The 22,919-nt window shown below is 46.9% G+C and overlaps 1 protein-coding gene across 1 annotated transcript in view; it reads right to left on the bottom strand.

Annotated features, from left to right (window-relative positions):
- oca2 (oculocutaneous albinism II) overlaps positions 1 to 22,919 on the bottom strand; it is a 559,961-nt gene that overhangs the window by 300,321 nt on the left and 236,721 nt on the right. Inside the window, exons 11-12 of the mRNA XM_038818856.1 lie at positions 21,416 to 21,481; positions 6,692 to 6,748 (exon numbers count right to left, since the gene is read on the bottom strand). Of these exons, the coding sequence (XP_038674784.1) occupies positions 6,692 to 6,748; positions 21,416 to 21,481 (123 nt within the window). The remainder of the gene's footprint in view (positions 1 to 6,691; positions 6,749 to 21,415; positions 21,482 to 22,919) is intronic.

Below are 22,919 nucleotides of genomic sequence, written 5' to 3'. Positions count from 1 at the left end.
CATGAATAGCCTCAACCGGTACGGGCATTGAAGCTGCGATGCTGACCTCGCTGTGCATCATGAACCAGCCGTCTAGCCAACTGAGCTAAACCAGCCCCTGTTATGAATTTGAAATAGAAGCAAAGGAAAAGGAGAGATTGGCAATGGCACAAGGAAAGGAAAAAGAGGGCTTTTCAAAAGGAAATGGAAAGGAGAAAGATTGAGGTAGAAATGGAAAGATTAACAAAATAAAAAAGTTATAAGGAAAGAGAGAGATAATTTGAACTTCAGAAACTGGCACTGCAAGGAGAACATCAACTGAAAAGGTTGAAGTAAAAGGCAGAAGCTGAGGATGGTCTAGACGAAGAAGAAATACTTCCCAGTTAAAAACCTAGTCGGGATATATTTAAATATATTCAAGCATTGTCAAGATTTGATGAGAAATATGTGAAAGCCCTTTTCATCTCATTTGAGAAAGTGGCTAATCAATTGAATTGGCCAAAGACCATGTGGATAGTATTTGCCTCACTATCAAAGGAAGTATCTAGGGATTATGATGAGGTGAAGAAATCCATATTAAGTGCATATGAACTAATGCCAGAAGCCTACAGACAAAGGTTTAGAAATCTAAGGAAAGAACCAGGTCAGATATAGAACTCAAAAGAATTAAACAAAATAGTTTTGATAAGTAGATAAGAACATTAAAAATAGACCAAACGTGTGACGTCCTACGGAGAACAACTGTTTTGGAAGAATTTAAAGATTCACTTCCTGCAGTAGCGAGAGTTTATGTGGAAGATCAAAGAGTTAAAACTACAAGACTGGAAGCAGAAATGGCAGATAATTTTGAATTGGTTCACAAAGCAAGGCTTGATTTTCAACATCAATTTCAATCTGAAGGACAGAAACTGGGGAATTGTGAAATTCACAGGTGGTCAATGAAAAGGTGGTTTTGTTGTGGCAGCACGGTAGCATAGTGGTTAGCACAGTTCCTTCACAGCTCCAGGTTCGATTCCCGGCTGTGCAGAGTCTGCACATTCTCCCCGTGTTAGGTGGATTGGCCATGATAAATTGCCCTTAGTGACCAAAAAAGGATAGGAGGGGTTACTGGGTTACAGGGATAGGGTGGAAATGAGGGCTTAAGTGGGTCGGTGCAGAGTCGATGGGCCGAATGGCCTCCTTCTGCACTGTATGTTCTATGTAAACTATCTATGGGTGGTTTCAGCAACAGGGGTTGCAACGGCCTCAGTGACAGGCACACCAATAATTCCCGAATACCAGCTCCTCCAAGGAGTAGAGTAGATGCAGCCAGGCCTGTCAGCTGTTGGTTGGGGCCGTTGCTGTTTGTCATTTTTATAAATGACCTAGAGGAGGGCGCAGAAGGATGGGTGAGTAAATTTGCAGACGACACTAAAGTCGGTGGAGTTGTAGACAGTGCGGAAGGATGTTGCAGGTTACAGAGGGACATAGATAAGCTGCAGAGCTGGGCTGAGAGGTGGCAAATGGAGTTTAATGTGGAGAAGTATGAGGTGATTCACTTTGGAAAGAATAACAGAAATGCGGAATATTTGGCTAATGGTAAAATTCTTGGTAGTGTGGATGAGCAGAGGGATCTCGGTGTCCATGTACATAGATCCCTGAAAGTTGCCACCCAGGTTGATAGGGTTGTGAAGAAGGCCTATGGTGTGTTGGCCTTTATTGGTAGAGGGATTGAGTTCCGGAGCCATGAGGTCATGTTGCAGTTGTACAAAACTCTAGTACGGCCGCATTTGGAGTATTGCGTACAGTTCTGGTCGCCTCATTATAGGAAGGACGTGGAAGCTTTGGAACGGGTGCAGAGGAGATTTACCAGGATGTTGCCTGGTATGGAGGGAAAATCTTATGAGGAAAGGCTGATGGACTTGAGGTTGTTTTCGTTAGAGAGAAGAAGGTTAAGAGGTGACTTAATAGAGGCATACAAAATGATCAGAGGGTTAGATAGGGTGGACAGCGAGAGCCTTCTCCCGCGGATGGAGGTGGCTAGCACGAGGGGACATAGCCTCAAATTGAGGGGTAATAGATATAGGACAGAGGTCAGAGGTGGGTTTTTTACGCAAAGAGTGGTGAGGCCGTGGAATGCCCTACCTGCAACAGTAGTGAACATGCCAACATTGAGGGCATTTAAAAATTTATTGGATAAGCATATGGATGATAAGGGCATAGTGTAGGTTAGATGGCCTTTAGATTTTTTTCCATGTCGGTGCAACATCGAGGGCCGAAGGGCCTGTACTGCACTGTATCGTTCTATGTTCTATGTTCTATGTTCTATGTTCTATGTTCTCTGATACTCTCTCCTGCAAGGGAGAGGATAAAGTGTCAGTGAACATGTTGTAATGCGTTTGACTGAATAGCTGGTAGCATGGGGAAACCATGAAATGTGGGTGAGAAACTTGCAGCAGTAGTGTCTGACGATGAGGTAGAGCATATGAATGCTTGGCATGAGATCTAGACTTAGAGATTGTTGATAATGAATGATGTGGGTTTAATGCATTGTGAGGTTACTGGTGGTAGGAGATGGCATTTGAAGATGTTTTCACTGACCTTGGCCATTCATGTGAGGTCATTGAACATTTTTCTGTGGCACTGAATCCAAGTGCTCGGGGCTGGGCTCCTTTCATCGAACTCCGAGGCTCAATGCTCCAACTCCCTTTTCCATGTATGTCTGAAGGGCCTCCTCGCCCCTTATGGGGAGATTGCTTCCTTCTGAGAAACACTTTCACAGACATTTTCACCACCTCCTGCAGCCAGAAGGCATGCTCCTTTAAGAGATGCAGGCTGCCTTTAAGAACTGCAAGCTGGCTTCAATTGGTACTCGTTTCGCACAAACATGCAGCCCTGCTGAGCATGCAGCCACTCAAGCGGACATTTAGCACTACGCTGCAGATCACAATCAGGCAGCAGGAAGTTTGTGAGATATCTTGTACACTTCCTTGGACGTGGCACAGTCATGCATTGCAATCCCACATCCAGTAATAGACCCAATTCAATTTTATCTCATAACATTATTTGAAAAAGAACAAGGGAGTTCCCTCCTGGTGTCGTGGCCAATATTGGTCACTCAGCCAACAATAATACAATTATTTTTGGTACCTTGCTGTAGACAAATTGGCTGTTGCGCTTCCGACATTATTACTATGGTTACATTTTTAAAGGCCGGGATTTTATGGTTGCAGCGGGCATCGTGGGCGGGATGGAAAATTTGATGGCCCAGCCAAAGGTCCGTTGACTACGGGCGGGAATTTCCGGCCCCATGGTAGACAGGACTGGAAAATCCCGGCCATCATAATCCCTAAAGTGCTTTATGGTATCCTAACGGTACAGAAGATGAATATAAATGCAGGTTGTGGTATTGTGAATGGCGATTTCTACATTGATGTCGAACAGCTAGGAAGTCCCACCCTCCCCGCTTCAAATCCCGTGCAACATATAATTTCCAGCCACTAGGGGCAATGTCTCACCAGGGACTGTGCAACAAATACCTCACAGCTATGTTCCCTGAGGTAGATGCTTTATAGCTGTTCCTCGTTTATGAAACACAGCTCACACAATCAGAAAAGAGTAACGCTGGTGATCCCAAGTGCTATTCAAATATAGCCAAGCTCATTTCAGAAACATGTCAATAAATATTGTTCAGAAATTCTTCCCATGATTCAATTTGGTTATTTTGCATCATTATCTTCGCCCTTCAGTGAGGCTTGGGTCTACAATCCTTTTGCAATCTTTCTTCCTCATCTATTTTGCTCCAAATCCATCTTTCTGCACACTACAGTTCGGCATTAGTCAAGTGTTTGTCTTGATTATACACACGTACGTCGGAAAAAACTGACTGTGCCAAACTACTTTTGATTTGATTTATTATTGTCACATGTATTAGTAAACAGTGAAAAGTATTGTTTCTTGCATGCTGTACAAACAATGCATACCGTACATAGGGAAGGAAGGAGAGGCTGCAGAATATAATGTTACAGTTATAGCAAGGTGTAGAGAAAAGATCAACTTAACACGAGGTAGATCCATTCAAAAGTCCAATGGCAGTAGGGAAGAAGCTGTTCTTGAGTCGGTTGGTACATGACCTCAAACTTTGGTATCTTTTTCCTGACGGAAGGAGGTGGAAGAGAGTATGTCCGGGGTGCGTGGGGTCCTTAATTATGCTGGCTGCCTTTCTGAGGCAGCGGGAATTATAGATAGTGTCAATGGATGGGAGGCTGGTTTGCGTGATGGACTGGACTACATTCACGACCTTTTGTAGTTTCCTGCGGTCTTGGGCAGAGCATGCTACTTGCAGCACTATGACTTAGTAATGATGTGTAGCCATGTAACTTTACGATGCAAGTGTGTATTCATACATTTTATCATGCTGCCCGTAATGAAGTATAATAAACTCCTGCATTTGACCAAATATATCTGAATTTTCTTTGCCAATAAATAGATCCACTCGAGCAAGTTTCACATCTCTCCAATTGCGGATGGTTAAAACAAACTGCTGCGCATAAGGTTCACAGATTTACTGCCTAAATCACCTTTAAACATTAGTGTGAGCTTTCCTGACAACTTGTAGAGGATGTCTCCAGAATTAAACAAAGACCATGGGCGGGATTCCCCCTTCTGGGGATTAAATCCCCACGCCTGCCGGAAAACGGGCGAGAATCACTCCGGACTTTTTCCTCGAAGGTCCGGGGTGATTTTCATTTTCAAGGGGGCTAGCAGGGCCCCGTGTGTGTCCCGCAGCTCCGGCTACTGGCCATGCCCTGCAGTTACGCCCGCGCGGCCGCACATGCACCCGGCGGCATCTTCGCATCGGCCCCCGCTCAACATGGCGGAGTCCTACAGGGGCCCGGAGTGGAGGAACACAGGCCCCTCCAGAATGAGCGCGCCCGCCGATCGGTAGCCCCCGATCGCGGGCCTGGCCACCGTGAAGGACGCCCCCCCCCGGAGTCGGATCCCCCCCCTCCCCACACCAGGACGGGCCCCACAGCCAGAACGGCGAGGTCCTGCCGGGTGGGACCACATGTGTACCACGCCGGCAGGACTCACCGCAGGGGCCGGTTTCAACGGCCCCCAACAGAAGCCGCATCACCCGCGCATGCGCGCCTTGCGGATCTGCGGAGAATCGCGGAAGCGCCGTTGCGCCAGATTTCCGGCGTGAATGGCTATTCTCTGCCCCCGCGCCGGGCACGATTCCGGCGCAGGGGGTCGGAGATTCCCGCCCAAATGTGAAAAATGCTCTTTTAAATACGGAGCACCATTCTTCGGTCTGCATACTAACTCAGGGAGTGAATGAGGGGTCTGAGTTCACATTGGGAAATTGAGAAAAAGAGCTTTCCCAAAGGTACCGCTGAACTTAATAGCGAGAACTGATTGGTACTTTTGGTCTTTGCATCCCAGCCACAGGCTAGCTACTCAGCAGATAGGCCTTCAGTACCAGACCATGGCTGAGGAGCAGAGAGAAAGCGGAGATCAGAGAGGCCAGGGGATGGGGATGGAGAGAGGGTTTGGAAGATCATAGTCTAGAGCCAAGGAAGAACAGGGACACCTGCACAATGTGGTGGCGGGGCGGGGAGGTGGGGGGGGGGGGGGGGGGGGGGGGGAGAGGGGGGGAAGAAGATTCACATTTGGAGCCAAGAAAGATCACGGAGGTTAGAGCAGAGGGAGGTCATGGTATGAGCTGGACAAGAGGAGGCGCGAATCAGGGGGAGGTCGAAGGGTCAGGGAGGGCAAATCAGGAAGAATCGAGGGGCGGGTGCAGCTAGGAGGCCTTATGGAGACGATTTGGAGGATAGAGTGGGCTCAGGGGAAGATTGGAAGATTCACAGAGGAGATCAAAAGCACAGGAGTGTGTACAATCTGAGATAGGGTTGGTTGTGGTGGTGGAATTGGTGAAACAAGTTAACTAGATCCAGCAGGAAAGACACTTAACCCAGGACCCAGCAGTCCTCACATAGTTGGCCAGCAGATTTCCTGAGATGTGGAAAATTAATTAATCCAAGATTACATTTAAAATGGTGATCTAATTATGAGGTTCGCAGACTCATTATAGCCAATTATTTTGTGAGAGAGGATTTGTTACCCATGCAACTATGCCACCTCCATTAATGAAAAAACTGAGACTGGTCCGAGTTAAGAGTTCCATTGTCAGGTATACAAGGGGAAAGTGATGCCACGGTGGCACTATCACTGGACTAGTCATCCAGACAGCCAGGGTAATGTTCTCGGGACTGGGTTCGAATCCCACCATGGCAGATGGTGAAAACTGAATTCAATAAAAATCTGGAATGACCATGAAATTGTTGGAAAAGCCCATCTGGTTCACTAATGTCCTTCAGGGAAGGAAATCCTCCGACATGGTCTGGCCTACATGTGACTCATCCATGGCAACGTGGTTGACTCCAACTGGGGCTTTCCCGAGCACTCAAGTTCAAGGGCTGTTAGGCCCTTAAACGCTGGCCAATAAATGCTGGCCCAGCCATGAATGAATTTTCCTTTTTTTAAAAGAGCACTTTTCCCCAGTTGTTCCTTCTGGCCAAGTTGAGGGTGAATTGGAGACAGAACATTTTAACATCCCACCCAACACACAGTTGAATGCTCAGGCTAACAAATAAATCCTATAGGGCATCAGGATAATTGTTTGGCTCTTCGCATCAGAGCTGAGGGAAATAAAGCTTGTTGCACTTACCTTGACAGCACAGTAATCAAAAAAGCCAGTTTCCGAAAATATTGCCACCAAAATCATCTAGAAAAAAAAGTAAATAGCACAATGAATGAAAGAACATTGGTTTCATCGTTCGACTTTCTACGCTATATTTTTACTCACATTTCATACAATTTTTCTTCAGAGTGATTTTATCCTAACTCACAAAAGTGGTCACCAGCAGGTATACAGCAAATGCCAGCGAAGAAAAAAAAAATCAGACAGAAAGCTAGAATGTTTTTCAATACGCCGTGCTATGAACTGTAATCTCATCTGTCCGATTTTATTAACTAACAATAGTTCATACATCGTGCTTGAATCAGATAGGGTGAAGTGACCTGCATAGCATTCCGCCTCAATATGAAATTCAGAAGTCACACAATGCTCACCGCAGTGAGATGAAATTACTTTGGCCAGGGTTGTTCATCTTTGCCCTCGCCAGCCTGCTTTCTATTAGAAAGAGTGGGTGTGAAATCTAGGATTGCTGAGGGTAGAAGGTGAAAATCTAAGTCTTTTCAGTTTTAAAGGCAGTCTGAACACCTTGGGATAAAAGATTGTGTTTAAAGTCATAGGGAAAGTAATTTCAACCACAGGCAGTAAACATTAATTTGTTAACATTTAGGTTATGGTCAATATTATGTTTAACCATTTTATTTCCCCTAACATGCTCCCTGTGTAGTTAACTGGTCATAGGCAATCCCACCTCTCAGTCAGAAAAGCTCAAGAGCCACACCGGAGACTTTAGCGTGTTACTGAGGGATCACTGCACCACTGAAAAAGCAGCCTTTCAGGCAAGGTGTGAAACCTTGGTTTAAAATGTGACTCCACTGCAAAGCTGAAAAAAAAACTTTTTATTTAGAGCCCTCATCTCACAGAACAATCCACATCCAACAACCTGCTCTGAAAACTGTGATCACATTAATGCAGCTGAGGCAATTCACAATATTCCAAAATAATCAACAACATTCTAAATTTTTTTTAAAAACTGTTAGGGTCCCCATCCGGACCCCAAAAGTGGCTAGGATTCTGGATCGAAAACCCCAGTACTTTATTTTAGGTTTTAAGAACTGTGTGGAAAGATCGATTAGCTCCAGGCGTGATTGTATGAAGAAATAGGGCTTGGTCATTATTCAAAACAAAAGTTTATTATGAATAACAATATTAAACTTTCTAATTCAAACTCAGGAAGAAAAATGCACCTATACACCTTAGAACTACTATAAAACAACACGAAAATACACAGAAAGCTCGCAACCAAGCTCAAAATAGCAGATCCGAAAGTGATACTTGCATCACAAAGCAAATCCTGGCTCTTATGAGAATCCTTTCTTACTCTGTCTGAAGGTCTTCAATTGGCTGCTTCGCTTGACTTGTTTTAGTCTTTCACTTGTCTCCAGATAATCTTTGAGAAGATTGTAGTTTAGTCAGGCAGCATGGTAGGCACGGGCTTGGAGGGCCGAAGAGCCTGTTCCTGTGCTGTACTTTTCTTTGTTCTTTTTAGAAGGCTGCTCTGTTTTTCAATATTATCACATATCAAGCTATCTCACTGGGAAAGAAAGCTGCCCTCTCATGCCCACACTAGGCTTGCCATGTCAGAGCTTTCAGTTTATTACGTAATGGTTCTGTCTTTCTCTCTGACTCCTACCAGCACTGACCTCATTTATCCCAGGCTTTTAACCGTAAATTGCCCATTACATTCATAATCCAATTTCTTAAAACCTTCCAATCCTCATAAAACCATCACATTCCAAAAAAAAGTCAATTTGCCCATGTCCCAGTGTTGACGATTCCTTTAAAAAATTCCCAGAATCCAGAGGCTGGATTCTCCGCCGCGCCATATTTCTGGTTCAGCACGCCAGCGGGATGCTCGATTCCGCCAGCTGGTCAATGGGGTTGCCCATTGTGGGGCAGCCCCACGCCATCGGGGAACCCCCGGGCTGCCGGCAAAATGGAGCATCCCGATGGCGGAGATTCCAGCCCAAGATCTTCAACAAAAATTAAATCAGTTCTTCTTTGACCAAACACTACCGTTCATTGAAATCTGCCCATTAGGTTTTGAAATATATATAGCGCAATTCTCCCAAAGGGAGACAAACAGCCGACGCCGGAGTGAAACCCGGAGTGTTTCACTCCGGCGTCGGAGGCCGCTCCTCGCCCCCTATTCTGCACCCCCCCCCCAGGGGGCTAGGAGCGGCGGCGCGTGAATCCCGAGGGCCCGGCCATGATGCTTGCGTCAAAGCAACGCGCCGGGAATGATGCGACCGGCGGCGCCGAAGTGACGTCAGCCAAGCATGCGCAGGTTGGCCGGCGCCAACCCACGCATGCGTGGTTGCCGTCTTCCCCTCCGCTGCCCCGCAAGACATGGCTGCTTGATCTTGCGGGGCGGTGAAGGGAAAAGAGTGCGTCTTTTAAAGACGCTGGTCGGACGATCGGTGGGCACCGATCGCGGACCAGACATCTGCTGAGCACGCCCGTGGTGCTCGATCCTCCCTCCGCCCCCCACAGGTCCCACATACAGCGGTCACGCGCTGTTCATGCCGGCAGCGACCAGGTGTGGTTGGCGCTGGCGTGAACCGGTCGGGTTCGGCAGGCCGCTCCGCCCATCCGGGCCGGAGAATCGCCAGTCGCCGTGAGAAACGGCGAACGGCGATTCTCCGAGCGGCTTGTCTAAAAACGCGACACACCATTTTTGGGGGGGGCGGGAGAATCGCGGGAGGTGCCAGGGCGGCGTGGCGTGATTCGCCCGGCCCTTCCGCGATTCTCCCACCCGGCGTGGGGTACGGAGAATCGAGCCCATAGTTTACAGTCAAACTAACCAAACAAACCTTCAGTGAGGTCGATGATATTGCAATGTGTTTTTCTGTCAGTACCTGTATTGAATGGTAATCAGGGGGGAAACTCTCCGCTGGTTGAATCGTACCTGCCACAAAGGAAGGTGGTTGTGGCGGTTGAAAGTCAATAATCTCAGCTCCAAGGCATCACGGCAGGAGTTTCTCAGGGTAGTGCCCTAGGCCCAACCATCTTCAGCTGCTTCATCAATGACCTCCCTTCTATCATAAGGTCAGAACTGGGGATGTTTGCTGATAACTACACGATGTTCAGCACCATTCACAACTTCCTCACATACTGAAGCAGTCAATGTCCAAAATACAGAAAGACCTGGATAATATCCAGGCTTAGGTTGACAAGTGGCAAATAATATTCGCACCATTCCAGTGCCAGGCAATGATCATCTCCAACAAGAGAGAGTCTAACTATCACCCTTTGACATTTAGTGGCATTACTGACGCTGAATCCCCCATTATCAACATCTGAGGGTTACCAATAACCTAAAACTGAACTGGATGATCCATATACATACTGTGGCTACCAGAGTAGGAGAAATTCTAGATCCAGCAATGAGTAACTCATCTCCTGGTTCCTCAAAGTCTGTCTGCCATCTACAATGCACAAGTCAGGAGTGTAATGAAATACTCACTACTTGCCGAGATGAGTGCAGCTCCAACAATATTCAAGAAGCTCAACCCCATCCAGGACAAAGCAGCCCACTTGATTGCTCCCCCTTCCACAAACATTCAAACCCTCCACCACCAACCAACGGTGGCAGCCGTGTGTACCATCTACAAAATTCACTGCAGTAACTCACCAAGACTGCTTAGGTCTTCCAAACTTATGACCACTGCCATATAGAAGGACAAGAGCAGCAGATACCTTGGAACCCACCACCTGGAGCTTCCCCTCTAAGTCACTCACCACCCTCACTTGCAAATATATCGACATTTCTTCACTGTCACTGGGTCAAAATCCTGGAACTGCCTCCCTAACCGCACTGCGGTGGACCTACACCTCAGTGACTGTAGCGGTTTAAGAAGGCAGCTGGCCATAAGGGGCTGGTTTAGCTCACCAGGCTAAATCGCTGGCTTTTAAAGCAGACCAAGCAGGCCAGCAGCACGGTTCGATTCCCGTACCAGCCTCCCCGGACAGGCGCCGGAATGTGGCGACTAGGGGCTTTTCACAGTAACTTCATTGAAGCCTACTCGTGACAATAAGCAATTTTCATTTCATTTCATAATAAAAATAAACAGAAATTTGCTGATTTATTTTGTTCTTATTTTATCTCTCCTATCTCAACTTTTCAACACAATTAGGACCTGATGAAAGTATTCATCTACAATACATCTGAGGTGGAGCCACACATCTCAGAGAGGTTCCAATAACAATCTCTAATGTGTGCTATTTGGTTGTCCTCATCAGTAATGGGTTACAGTTGAACTTAGTTTGGCATGAGTCACCACTTTCAAGTGAGGCAGTGAGAGAATTAGAGGTTAAATCATTTTCTCCAGCCAAATCATCAACATGATCATACACAGAAGTGAAGAAGGAACTCAGTAGAGTGCATGCATACCCCTACCATGTGGTGTTAGCTCAATATTATTACAATTTTCCTTGAAGCTTTTCTCTGCCTGGGTGATGCTAGGTAAGTTAGAAAGCTGATAAAGGCACCTTTCTGTCAAGAGCTTCCATCTCACGAAAGAGGCTTCAGGCCAATTGACATACAACAACCTGCTCTGAAAACTTTGATCATATTTTTATAGCTGTGGCTAACAGCTCTACAGCGGCTGAGACAATTCACAACAATTGGAAACAATCAACTACATTCTAAATTAAACAACTGGCAACATTTTAAAGAAGAGCAATCTTCACTGTATCTCACAACGGATAGGATCTAGATCCAGATTTGCATCAGCACCAAAAACCAATCAGTTCTTCCATGTGCCATACTCTTTCAATGTATCAAGTTTGTTGAAATCTATCCATTAGTTTTTGAGATGTATTGGGAAGAACTTTGAGGCGCTCGGTATCTTTCTTTTAATAAATTTAGTATACCCAATTCATTTTTTTCCAGGGACAATTTAGCATGGCCAATCCACCTAGCCTGCTCATCTTTGGGTTGTGGGGGCGAAACCCACGCAAACACGGGGAGAATGTGCAAACTCCACATGGACAGTGACCCAGAGCCGGGATCGAACCTGGGATCTCAGCGCCGTGAGGCAACAGGGCTAATCCACTGCGACACCGTGCTGCCCAGGCGCTCGGTATCTTGAGAGTGGGCACGTAGTACGCTCACTGATTCTTAGAAGCCCACTTCCACTTAATGCTTGGTTGCGCATTGACTAGCAGTGGGCAGGAATTCCATCCACCCCATGGAAGGAGTAACCCATGGGAGCTGTCGACAATCTGATTGACAAGAACAGCGGTGGAGTGGCCAGAAGAGGTGCTGCAACATCCTGCCTGCAAATAAGTCCCAGGTCATTTTCAAGATATGTCCTGGGGGTCCCAGGGACGGGAGGGTAGACAATGCCTGGACGGGGTCGGGATGGGGGTGATCATGGCATCGTGGGGTGGGCCGGGCAGGGGAGGGATGGCCAGAGCTGCAAAGCACCAAAAGGAAGGGTACCCCAAATCTGAAAAGGCCTTCAAATTGAACCCTTCCACCTGTGGAATGGAGAACAGTTATTACTTTGTTTCCCACCTTACCCACACCTGCTCTCGCCAAACAAAAAAGCCACATATGATGCCTTGTCACTTGGCCTTGCCTGAATTCCATATTTTCAAAACTTTTGAAAGGATATGAATTGATTGGCATCTAGTTCCAATGCAAAGCATTGGCAACAGATTAGGTTCCCTTTCATATTTGTGACTGTGCATAAAGGTCCAGGATGTCAACCCTAATGAAGCACATCCCTCACCAAATGTTACTGGAATATGGGGAAGAATTTTACGTAAGGTCAGGGCTTTCCCGTATCAGCCTCCCAGAACAGGCGCCGGAATGTGGCGACTAGGGGCTTTTCACAGTAACTTCATTTGAAGCCTACTTATGACAATAAGCAATTTGCATTTCATTTCAATTTTTCATTTCACCCGGTGGCGATTAACTCGACAGCTGCCCGTGCAGCCAGTTGGCACTTGGAGGGTCTTTAATTGGCTCAAAACATTGACTGAAACTTCTGTCCTCATTTGGTGCGGAAGTCCCCCTCGAAGAGTGCTCGGTAATGAAATGGACAGCAGCTATCTGGTTCCTGCGGTGCCACCAAGAGTGGTGGCCACTGTTAGGACGATAGCATTCCCCATTTCTGGAGCCAGATGGAGGGTAGATTTTGGGGGTGAATGGAGGGTGTTTTTCCAGCAGGTTCTGGCGAGGACACCGCAGCAAGGGTTGGTGGGGGGTGGGGGGGGGGGGGGTAATTAACTGTCATTAACCCAAGGAGTGAACCCAGCTTCCTCCTCCGCATGTTGCAGGAACATAGAACACACAGTGCAGAAGGAGGCCATTCGGCCCATCGAGTCTGCACTGACCCACGTAAGCCCTCACTTCCATCCTATCCCCCTAAGGCAACTACCTCTTCTCACCTTTTTGGACTCGAAGGGCAATTTAGCACGGCCAATCCACATAACCTGCACATCTTTGGACTGTGGGAGGAAGCCAGAGCACCAGGAGGAAACCCACGCAGGCACGGGGAGAACGTGCAGACTCCTCACAGACAGTCACGCAGCACGGAATCGAACCTGGGACCCTGGCGCTGTGAAGCCACAGTGCTAATCACTTGTGCTACCGTTCTGCAGGTGGGAAGAGCCCCTGAAATGGCCAGTTTTAGAATGTCAATTGTCGCAAGGGCAGGTGAACGACCCGAATCCCTCACACCACTCTTGTAAAATTGCCAACGGGTCATAAGCGGGCCGTTTGTTATTGGGTGAGGCGGCGAGATCCAGATTAACATATTTAAGTGAGCCATTAGGCTCATTTAAGTATATCCATGTCAGATTCCCTGGGGCCCGGTAACTAGAGGCCTTGCCTGGGAGACCTCGTCATGGTACTGTTTAGTACTGGTCCACACAAACGTGAATCAGACGTAACAGCATCTGGGGGGGGTTCTCCCTGGCAATCGGAGACCTCCCGGGTGGCCGGGCACCCCACTATGCGTGCCTAAAATGGGGCGTTATTTTTGTGCATTAAATAGCGCCCACTGTTGGTTGAAGAGGGCGAGATTGGCAGGAGATCAACCTGGAGCCCCTGGCAGATCAGTCGGGCCAAATGGCCCGTTTCTGTGCTGGAAATTCTACTTCAGTGAAATTGTTTTTCTGCACCTGTGAAGAGAAGGGCTGCTGTTTCAGAGGCTTTACCTGAGAAACTAACCTGCCTATTATCTATACAGATTGCAATAAAAAGTGACGGGTTCTGCAATCAATGATTATTCTGTAATGGTAGTTTTTACACCCAGATGGAGAGCTGATGTCCCCATGTGACATACCAGCAAAGTTGCAGGGACATCAACCCTGTGAGATCAAGTGGGCATTGTTTTGTTGTATAGTGAGGGTCTAGATGGAGTTTGGGGATTGTCTAATCTGCCAAAGTTGTGCTGTTTGAGTCCATCATCCTTTTAGCCAGAACTATTTATTCACAATAAGTATTTACGTTTACTGGACCTCCACAAGAGGTAAGAGCTTCTGCTCTCTCCTGGGTCTCTCTTACTTCCCATGATATCATTGCTACAGAGCATTGGGTGTGCTTCTGTGTTAACCCTTTACTCTACAGCCATAGCTGCATAATTGGATAAAGGCCATTTTGAGGTACTGCAAGAAGTGGAAATATAAATTCTCTCCCCCTCCACCCACCAAAGATGCTGAGGCTAAGCCAATTGAAAATTTCAAAACTGGGATTGATAATTTTTTTGTTCGGCACAGGTATTCAGGGTAAAGGAAGCAAGGAGGAGGGGATAGAGTCAAGAGGCAGATCAGTCATAATCTAACGGAAATATGGAACAGGTTCGAGGGGCTGAATTGGTGTTCCGATGCTTCTATCGTAAACCAACAATGGGATCACCAATGGTGAGATATGCAGATTTCACAGTGGAGCATCTTAGCCCAAGGTTGCAACATTGCTGGAATAGGTGCAAAAAATGAGCTCTGCTTCTCCGAATACATCATTTGGAAATTGCTACTGTAAATATCCAGGAAGCACTAATAAGGTGCGGATAGTATTTGCACAAGAATCGCTTTGAATGTCAGCATGATTAATGCTCTGATTCCCTGTATTGTTCCAATTACGCTAATCGTGTTTAAAACAACAAATAATCCATTAATATGACAGCTCGCTACAGCTTTGTAAACAGAATGGGTAATTTGATTTTGGTATTCTTTTGATACATACTGGTCCAGGCTTTAAGGTTGTAATGATGGCAAAACTGTCAGCGTTCGCCACCATGACAACTGCAAGGCTGACAGCCACTGTCACTATCTGCAAATGCGCAGTTAGATGTGGAAATCCAGATGCCCTTGTCAGTGATTCTCCAGGGTCTAAACAGGGAGTGCTGTTGAAGTCCTTGCAGATGTAAATCGATTAGAAATCACTGAATTGATGTGAGCTTCGACTTTTACAATACTACTCTCCATAAAAACTCCAGGAAAAATGTCACTTTATTCAATGAGCTATGAATGTTTTCCTACCAGTTTGCTAAGGATAGGCACAGTCCTGAAAAAAGTAATTTTATACTTGTGGAATGACGACTTTTTCTTTATGATTAAAAAAAACTCTAGATTTTTTTAAATAATTAAAATATTGTTATAAGCTCACTGTTTCAGCTCTTGTGTTTATCCCAGGTGTAACAACCAATCTTTAATTCACTCCCTGTGCAATTAGTTGCTCAGTAGTACAGAATCTGAGTATTGCTGAAAAGAAATATGCTGTCGAAGATTTTCATCTTGCACTCAACAAGTCAGAATTACAAGAATACCAGATCTCAAAGGGAGCAATATTTTACACTGCATTGGATGAGGGTGCTGATTTGTTGGCAAGTGGGTTCTGATTGGTCGAGGTGTTGGCATGAAGATTGCAACAGGAAATAGTTGCCCACCAAGCTTTTGTTTAAGTTCAAACAGGAACTTAAACCAAATTGGTCTTACCCAATTGGTCAGGATATTGCCATTCTGGAAGGAGTCATGGAATGACTGTCCCCCAAGCTTTTTAGCTGAAAAAGGTGCAAAGCATACAAAGGACAGGGCCCAGTGTGTAAATATATGTGCTTTCCAGTACTCGTAAGTGAGCCACATTATGAACAGAACTGATATAACAACATAAATGGTATTCTCCACCAACACAATATTCTGTCAAGCCAAAAAAGATGTTCCAACTACCACACAAATGAGTAATGGGGGCCGAGATTCTCCCCAACCCGGCGGGGCAGGGGGTCCCAGCGTACCGGAGTGGCGAGAACCACTCCGGCATCGGGCCTCCCCCCTAAAGGTGTGGAATTCTCCACACCTTTAGGGGCCAGGCCCCCGCCGGAGTGGCTCCCACTCCGCCGACCACCGGCAAAGGCCTTTGGCGCCCTGCCGACCAGCGTCGGGGCTGGCCGAAAGGCCTTCGCCGGTCAGCGTGAGTCCGCACATGCGCCGGAGCGTCAGCGGCCGCTGACGTCACCCCGGCGCATGCGCGATGGAGGGGGTCTCTTCCGCCTCCGCCATGGTGGAGGCCGTGGCGGCGGCGGAAGAAAAAGAGTGCCCCTACGGCACAGGCCCGCCCGCCGATCGGTGGGACCCAATCGCAGGCCAGGCCCCCGATCGCCCCGTGCCCCCCCCCCCCCCCCTCCCAGGACCCCGGGGCCCACTCGCGCTGCCTGCTCCCACCGGCACCAGAGGTGGTTTAAACCACGTCAGCGGTAAAGGCCTGACAGCGGCAGGACTTCGGCCCATCGCAGGCCGGAGAATCGCCGTGGGGGGCCCGCCGACAGGCGCGGCATGATCCTCGCCCCCGCCGATTCCCGGGTGGCAGAGAATTCCGGCTACAGCGGTGGTGGGATTTACCAAGGCTTGTAGAATTCCGCCCGTGGTATCTGAATTTCAATGTCAGTGTGATGCCAGGTATGTAGGCCTGATGTCACAATGACTGCTAGACGGTATCAAACAGCACAGCTCTTCGGCTGCCCGCAATAAACAAATTACTGACCATACACAAGCTTCCAGCACCAAACCCTTTTATTAATGTAACAAAAAAGGCTGCTGCCGTGACTGATCGTACTCTAGTCCCAGCCCAGGACCCTACGGGATACCAGCCCAGGTTGGAACAGCGGGTTTTAAGCTCCCACCATACACGTGACTGTGAGGACCTTGAGCTGTTTCACATAGGAAATGAGGAGGTATTGGAGGCTATGGCGGGCTTAATAATGGACAAATTCCCAGGCCCGGATGAATTGCATACCAGGCTGCTGTGGGAGGCGAAGCAGGAAAGTGCAGGGGCTCTGACGCAAGTTTTTAATTCCTCTCTGACCACGGGGTTAGTGCCACAGGACTGAAGAACAGCTAATGTTGTTCTACTTTTCAAGAAGGGTGGCAGAGATAGACCAGGGAATTACAGACTGGTGAGTCTCATGTCAGTGATCGGGAATCTACTGGAGAAAATTTTGAAGGAGCGAATTAATTTCCACTTGGAAAAGCGTGGGTTGATTAGAAATAGTCAGCATGGCTTTGTCAAAGGGAGGTCACGCCTAACAGGTTTGATAGAATTTTTTGACCGAGTGTGTGGATGAAGGAAGTGCAGCTGATACAGTTTATGTGGATTTTAGTAAAGTCTTTGACAAGGTCCCACATGGAAGACTGATTGAGAAGGTTGAAACACATAGAATTCATGGCATTCAGGGAACCTTGTCGAGATGGATCCAAAACTGGTTTAGCAATAAGACGCAAAGGGTGGTGGTAGAAGGCTGTTTGAATAACTGGAGTATATAATATATACATAAATGATATAGATGAGAACACGGATGAACTGGTAAGTTTGCAAATGACACTAAGATTGGTAGGGTGGTTAAAAGTGAAGAAGAGGGTTGTAGTTTACAGGAAGATATATATGGGTTGGTCAGATGGGCAGGGAAGTGGTAGATGGTATTTACCCTGATAAGTGTGAGGTGCCATATTGGGGAATGTAAAATACGTATGCCGGCTAAAGGGGGCGGCCATAGTTGTTATTATGAAGATGCTTACCTGTAAATATACATGTTAATTTTTGCGTGTTTTTTTTTCTAATAATTTGTAATTTGTTGGATATAAAATATGAAAACTCAATAAAAAACATTTTAAAAAAAGAATAAGTGCGAGGTGATGCACTTGGAAGAAGAAACAGGACAAGGGAGTATGTAATGAGTGGCAGGACACTCGGAACCTCAGACAAACAGATGGATCTTGGGGTACATTGTCACAGATTCCTGAAGACGGCAAAGAGGGTGAATAGGGTAGTTAAGAAGGCATATGGAACACTTGCCTCTATCAATTGTGGCATATAATATAAAAGCAAAAAGGTTATGTTGGCGCTGTACAGAACGTTGATTAGGCCACAGCTAGAGTGTTGTGTGCAGTTCTGGTCATCTCAGCATAGGAAGGTGAGGGGGTACGGAGGAGATTCACTAGGATGGTGCCTGGGATGGAGGATCGGAGCTATAAGGAGAGATTAGATAGGCTTGGATTTGGAGCAGAGAAGGTTGAGGGGGGGGATATAATTGAGGCGGATAAGATTATAAGGAGTTTGGACAGGGTAAATAGGAAACAGCTGTTCCCCTTGTTTGGGGGGTCAATCACAAAGGGGAATAGTTTTAGGGCGAGGGGCAAGAGATTCTGAGGGGATTTGATAAAAAACAATTCACTCAGAGGGTGGTGAGAATCTGGAATGCACTGCCTTCGTAATTGCTTGCTGCACCTGCCTCACCACTTTCATTGACTGGTGTACAAGGAGACACAGATCTCTTTATTCCAAAATATCACCAAATCATCAAGTCGCCATAGTCCCATATGACCATAGGCTGCTTTCCCCTTTGAGGGAGAGAGCTGATTGGTTGTGATTTAACCTGAGGATCACCACACCTCAAGCAAGGGGCAAGGTTGAGACGAAGGGCCTTCCTGCATACTTCGTCCAACAATGCCATTGCTGTTAGGGGGGAATATAAATCACTCACACAAGTGATTTCTTACCATTGATATTTCTTACCTTTACCCAAACTGATGTTTAGAACTAAGGTGATTTCTCATTATTGTACTGGTGTCATCCATAATTAACAGAGCTACTCCACCACCTTTTCCTAGCTTCCTGTCCTTCTGAAATGACAAATACCCTCGAGTATTCAGGTCCCAGCCTTGATCATCTTGCAGCCATGTCCCTTTGATGGTTGTCAAGTGATACATATTTATATCCTTTGAGCTGACAATTCATCCATTTTTTTCTGCCTGTTAGAATTCTTCAATGTAATTGGCTGATCAGCCTGTTTAATGATAATGATGATCATTGTTGTTAGGCAGCAAAACAAAAGTAATACTGGGCAAATTTTCGCCACAGAAATTGCTTTGCCGCCACTCGCAGAATCTGAACCATTTAATATTTAACTGAGTTGGGCAATTTATATTTTTGCATTAGACAGAAGCTACATGTAATTTATGATTATGAATAAACTCTCTTTTATTGGCATTTCATTAAGTGGTCTGACCACCAACCAATCTTCCTCCATAAGGGAGACACAAAGCACATTGGGCCTTTTCATTTGTAGCTGTTGAGCCTGAACTAAATTGCAAAATAAGAGGATTCAAATTAAAACCAGTGCTCTGAACCTGGACCAATAAAACTAGCAATGGGCCACTAAATGGCTGAGTGAACCTTTCAACTGCATGGGTTATTTTTTAAAATAAAATTTTCCAGGGATGGCACAGTGGCGCGGTGCTTCGCACTGCTGACTCACAGCGCCAAGGGCCCGGATTCGATCCCGGCCCTGGGCACTGGTCCTTGTGGAGTTTGCACATTCTCCCAGTGTCTGCGTGGGCCTCACTCGCACAATTCAAAGATGTGCAGGGTAGGTGGATTGGCCACGCTAAATTGTACCTTAATAGGAAAAAATTTAAAACAAAAAGAAACTTTTCAAAACAGGCCTTTACTTGCAAAGAGCTTAGAGGAAGTTACGAGGCAGAATTTTCCATTTTGTAGACTAGGTCCGGACCGCCAGTGCCAGGCAGGAAAGTCACATGATTCCTGCTGGGCAGCGAGGTGGTAAACACATGGGGCGCGATTCTCCACTCCCCACGCCGGGTGGAAGAATCACGGGAGGGCCGGGCGAATCACGACACGCCGCCCTGGCACGCTCCCGCGATTCTCCCACCCCCCCACCAAAATGGCGTGTTGTGTTTTGCGTGACACCGCTCGAAGAATCGGCACTCGCCGTTTTTCATGGCAACCGGCGATTTTCCGGTCCGGATGGGCCGAGCAGCCTGATGAACCCGACCGGTTCACGCCGGCATCAACCACAGCTGGTCGCTGCCGTTGTGAACAGCGCGCAACAGGTAAGTGTGGGGCCTGTGGGGGGCAGAGGGAGGATCGAGCACCACGGGCATGCTCATGAGGTGACTGGCCCGCGATCGGTGCCCACCGATCGTCGGGCCGGCATCTCTAAGAGACGCACTCTTTTCCCTCCACTGCCCCGCAAGATCAAGCCGCCATGTCTTGAGGGGGCAGCAGAGGGGAAGACGGCAACCGCGCATGCGCGGGTTGGAGCTGGCCAACCTGCGCATGTGCGGCTGACGTCACGTCGGCGCCGCCGGCCGCGTCATTCCCGGCGCGCCTCTTTGACACAAGCGTCAAGGCCGGGCATTCGGGATTCACGAACCGCCACTCCTAGCCCCCTGGGGGAGGGGGGGGAGGGGAGACTAGGGTGTGAGGAGCGGCCTCCGACGGCGTTGTGAAATACTCCGGGTTTCACTCCGACGTCGGCACTCAGTCTCCCGTTGGGAGAATCCCGCCCATGGTCTATCACTTTTCAGCTCAATAATTATGCACCTGCGAAGAATTCCATGCTTATTTCCTTCTACCCAGGACATCGGTCTAGTCTACAACTGAACCTACTCTCAGCTAATTTGTTTCTTTACACACAATGTGGGTGGTATTGTTCTCCAGTCCCATATTAACTCTTGCTGTGCCAGATTCCCTTATACCGCAGACTCTCATAGCAAAAAGGTTTCACTTAATCAAGTGATAGTTGCTCAAATCTAAGGAGCTACTCTGTCAAGACTTGACAACAATGGTTTGAAATCGCCCCTGCACTCTATGGCCTACATTGGCACCTGATCTGGCACCATCTGAGTTTTAAAATACTCCTTTGTGAATTCAAATCCCTTCATGCTCGAATGAAACCCCAATTGACACTCACCAGCAGAGCATCAATAAACTCAATGATCATTCAACTGAGAACTGACACAAGACCCTTTGTAATCCACAGGGAAGATCAAACATGACTTGCCTTCGGGAGATGCTACTTTGGTAGTCTTTACAACATTGTCCCGGTGAACTACAAACTTCGAAGAGTTGAGCTCAAGACATTTGGACGCCACGTGCTGCTCCCATATGTCAAGCATACGCTTTGCACCCCATATCTTGCTTCCAGGAAGTGAAGCACGGGAATGTGTAAACTCTGGGCCCACTCACCCAACACAAATCAATTCTTTTGTCAGGAATATTTTGTGCAGATGCTGGAACGTCTCGCAAAACCGACAGATGGTGAGATTGAGGGCAAAAATTTAATTCTGCTCCACAGTTAGACTGCTTGAAAGAGACAGTTTAAAAAAAAAAGAAACAAGAATTTTGCATGCATGAATAAAACAATACCAGCTCCAAAGAATTTTAATTACCATTCCAAACAATAACGCCAATGTTTCATAGTCAATCCACTCCACGACTGTGACCATACTTGGCCTCTGTAATCAAAAGGATAAAATTCATGGTTAATTCCATGGATCTATTTAGCAACTCCTCCAATGTGGTACGAGCTCCGCTTTCTTCTGCTTTCACGTTCTTCTCAGATGCAAGTCAACTTTTGCATTTTTGCATTACAAAAGGACAGAAACAAAGCTGCAATTTGCTCATACTAATTCAAGCATGTGTCAAATAAATTATTTATCGCCGTTACTTAAATGGCTCTGTTAGCATTTTAAAAAAGTGGAAACACGGGAGTTTCAACGGAAATCCTTCAAAGTATAGACATATTTTCGGGTTGAATTCTCACTTCCTACAGTAATGAATCCTGGGCAGAATTATACCGTCCTCTGTCAGCGGGCTTGGAGGCAGTGGGGGGTGGGGGGATTGGGGGAGCGGGGGGGGGGGGGGGGGGGGGGTCATAGAATTCTTTGGATAGCCTTCCCACCAGGTTACCACCCCCCTCAACCTATCTGCAATTTTACACTGGAAAAGGCGATGCTTAGGCCAGTACCCGCTCTTGCCCCAGTTGAAACACTTAAGTAGCCAATTACTGACTACTTAAAGGCCATTTAGCCCAGCCTAAATTTTCAGCATGGAGGGAAAGGATCAGGGGAAGGGGGGGGGGGAACCGAAAACTCGCCCTGCTCAGGCCATGGGTGGGTGGGATGCACCTCCAATAACAGCGTCCTCTCAACATATCTGTGTGCCCTCTAAAGGGTTCTCCCTCCCACCTACTCGCCCTCTCAATCAACATCCCCTCCCACCTCGTGCAATTGTTCAGCCCTCTCAATGTATCACAGCTATATGGAGACAACTGAGTGAAGGCCGGAAGAACGATTCAAGAGTCCAGCAGTCCGAGCAATGAGGTCTTTATTGCTTAATGAATTGGATTCCATGACCTATACCTCTCATTTGCCTGCATCATTCATATTCCAGCTCGAACTGGAGGTCCATGCAGTTACTCCATTGGTTAACTGTTGTGGGGTCAAAGGAGATCAAACACAGATATTAATCGAAAGAGTTGGCAGATCTTTCGTCAAGGTCTTGGAGAAGCTGCCCGAGTAGATTTCCTCGAACAATAGCAGGATTATCATGGCAAGAGCTTCAGCTATTTGGGGAACAATCCTGGGATTGTACTTCTCACAGTGGAAAAGGAAGTCTTCAACTATCTGAAGGATCTTGATGGAGCAATTGAGGAGAAACTGCTTGTACTGGCAGAGGTGGCAGTAGCTGGGGGAGACAGATTTAAAATAACTGGAAAAATAATCGGAGGGGAGATTGGGGGAAGAATTTATCTTATGTAGCAAACTGTCTCGAAAGGTGGTGGAAGCAAATCCAATCATAAATCTCAGAAGGGAATTAGATATATACTTGAAAATGAAATGTTTGCAGGCCTATTTTGAATGAAAATGAAATGAAAATCGCTTATTGTCACAA

This window comes from Scyliorhinus canicula, chromosome 14 (genome assembly GCF_902713615.1).
Source record: "Scyliorhinus canicula chromosome 14, sScyCan1.1, whole genome shotgun sequence".
Lineage (NCBI taxonomy): Eukaryota > Metazoa > Chordata > Chondrichthyes > Carcharhiniformes > Scyliorhinidae > Scyliorhinus > Scyliorhinus canicula.
This window is presented reverse-complemented; position numbering and strand designations above follow the sequence as displayed.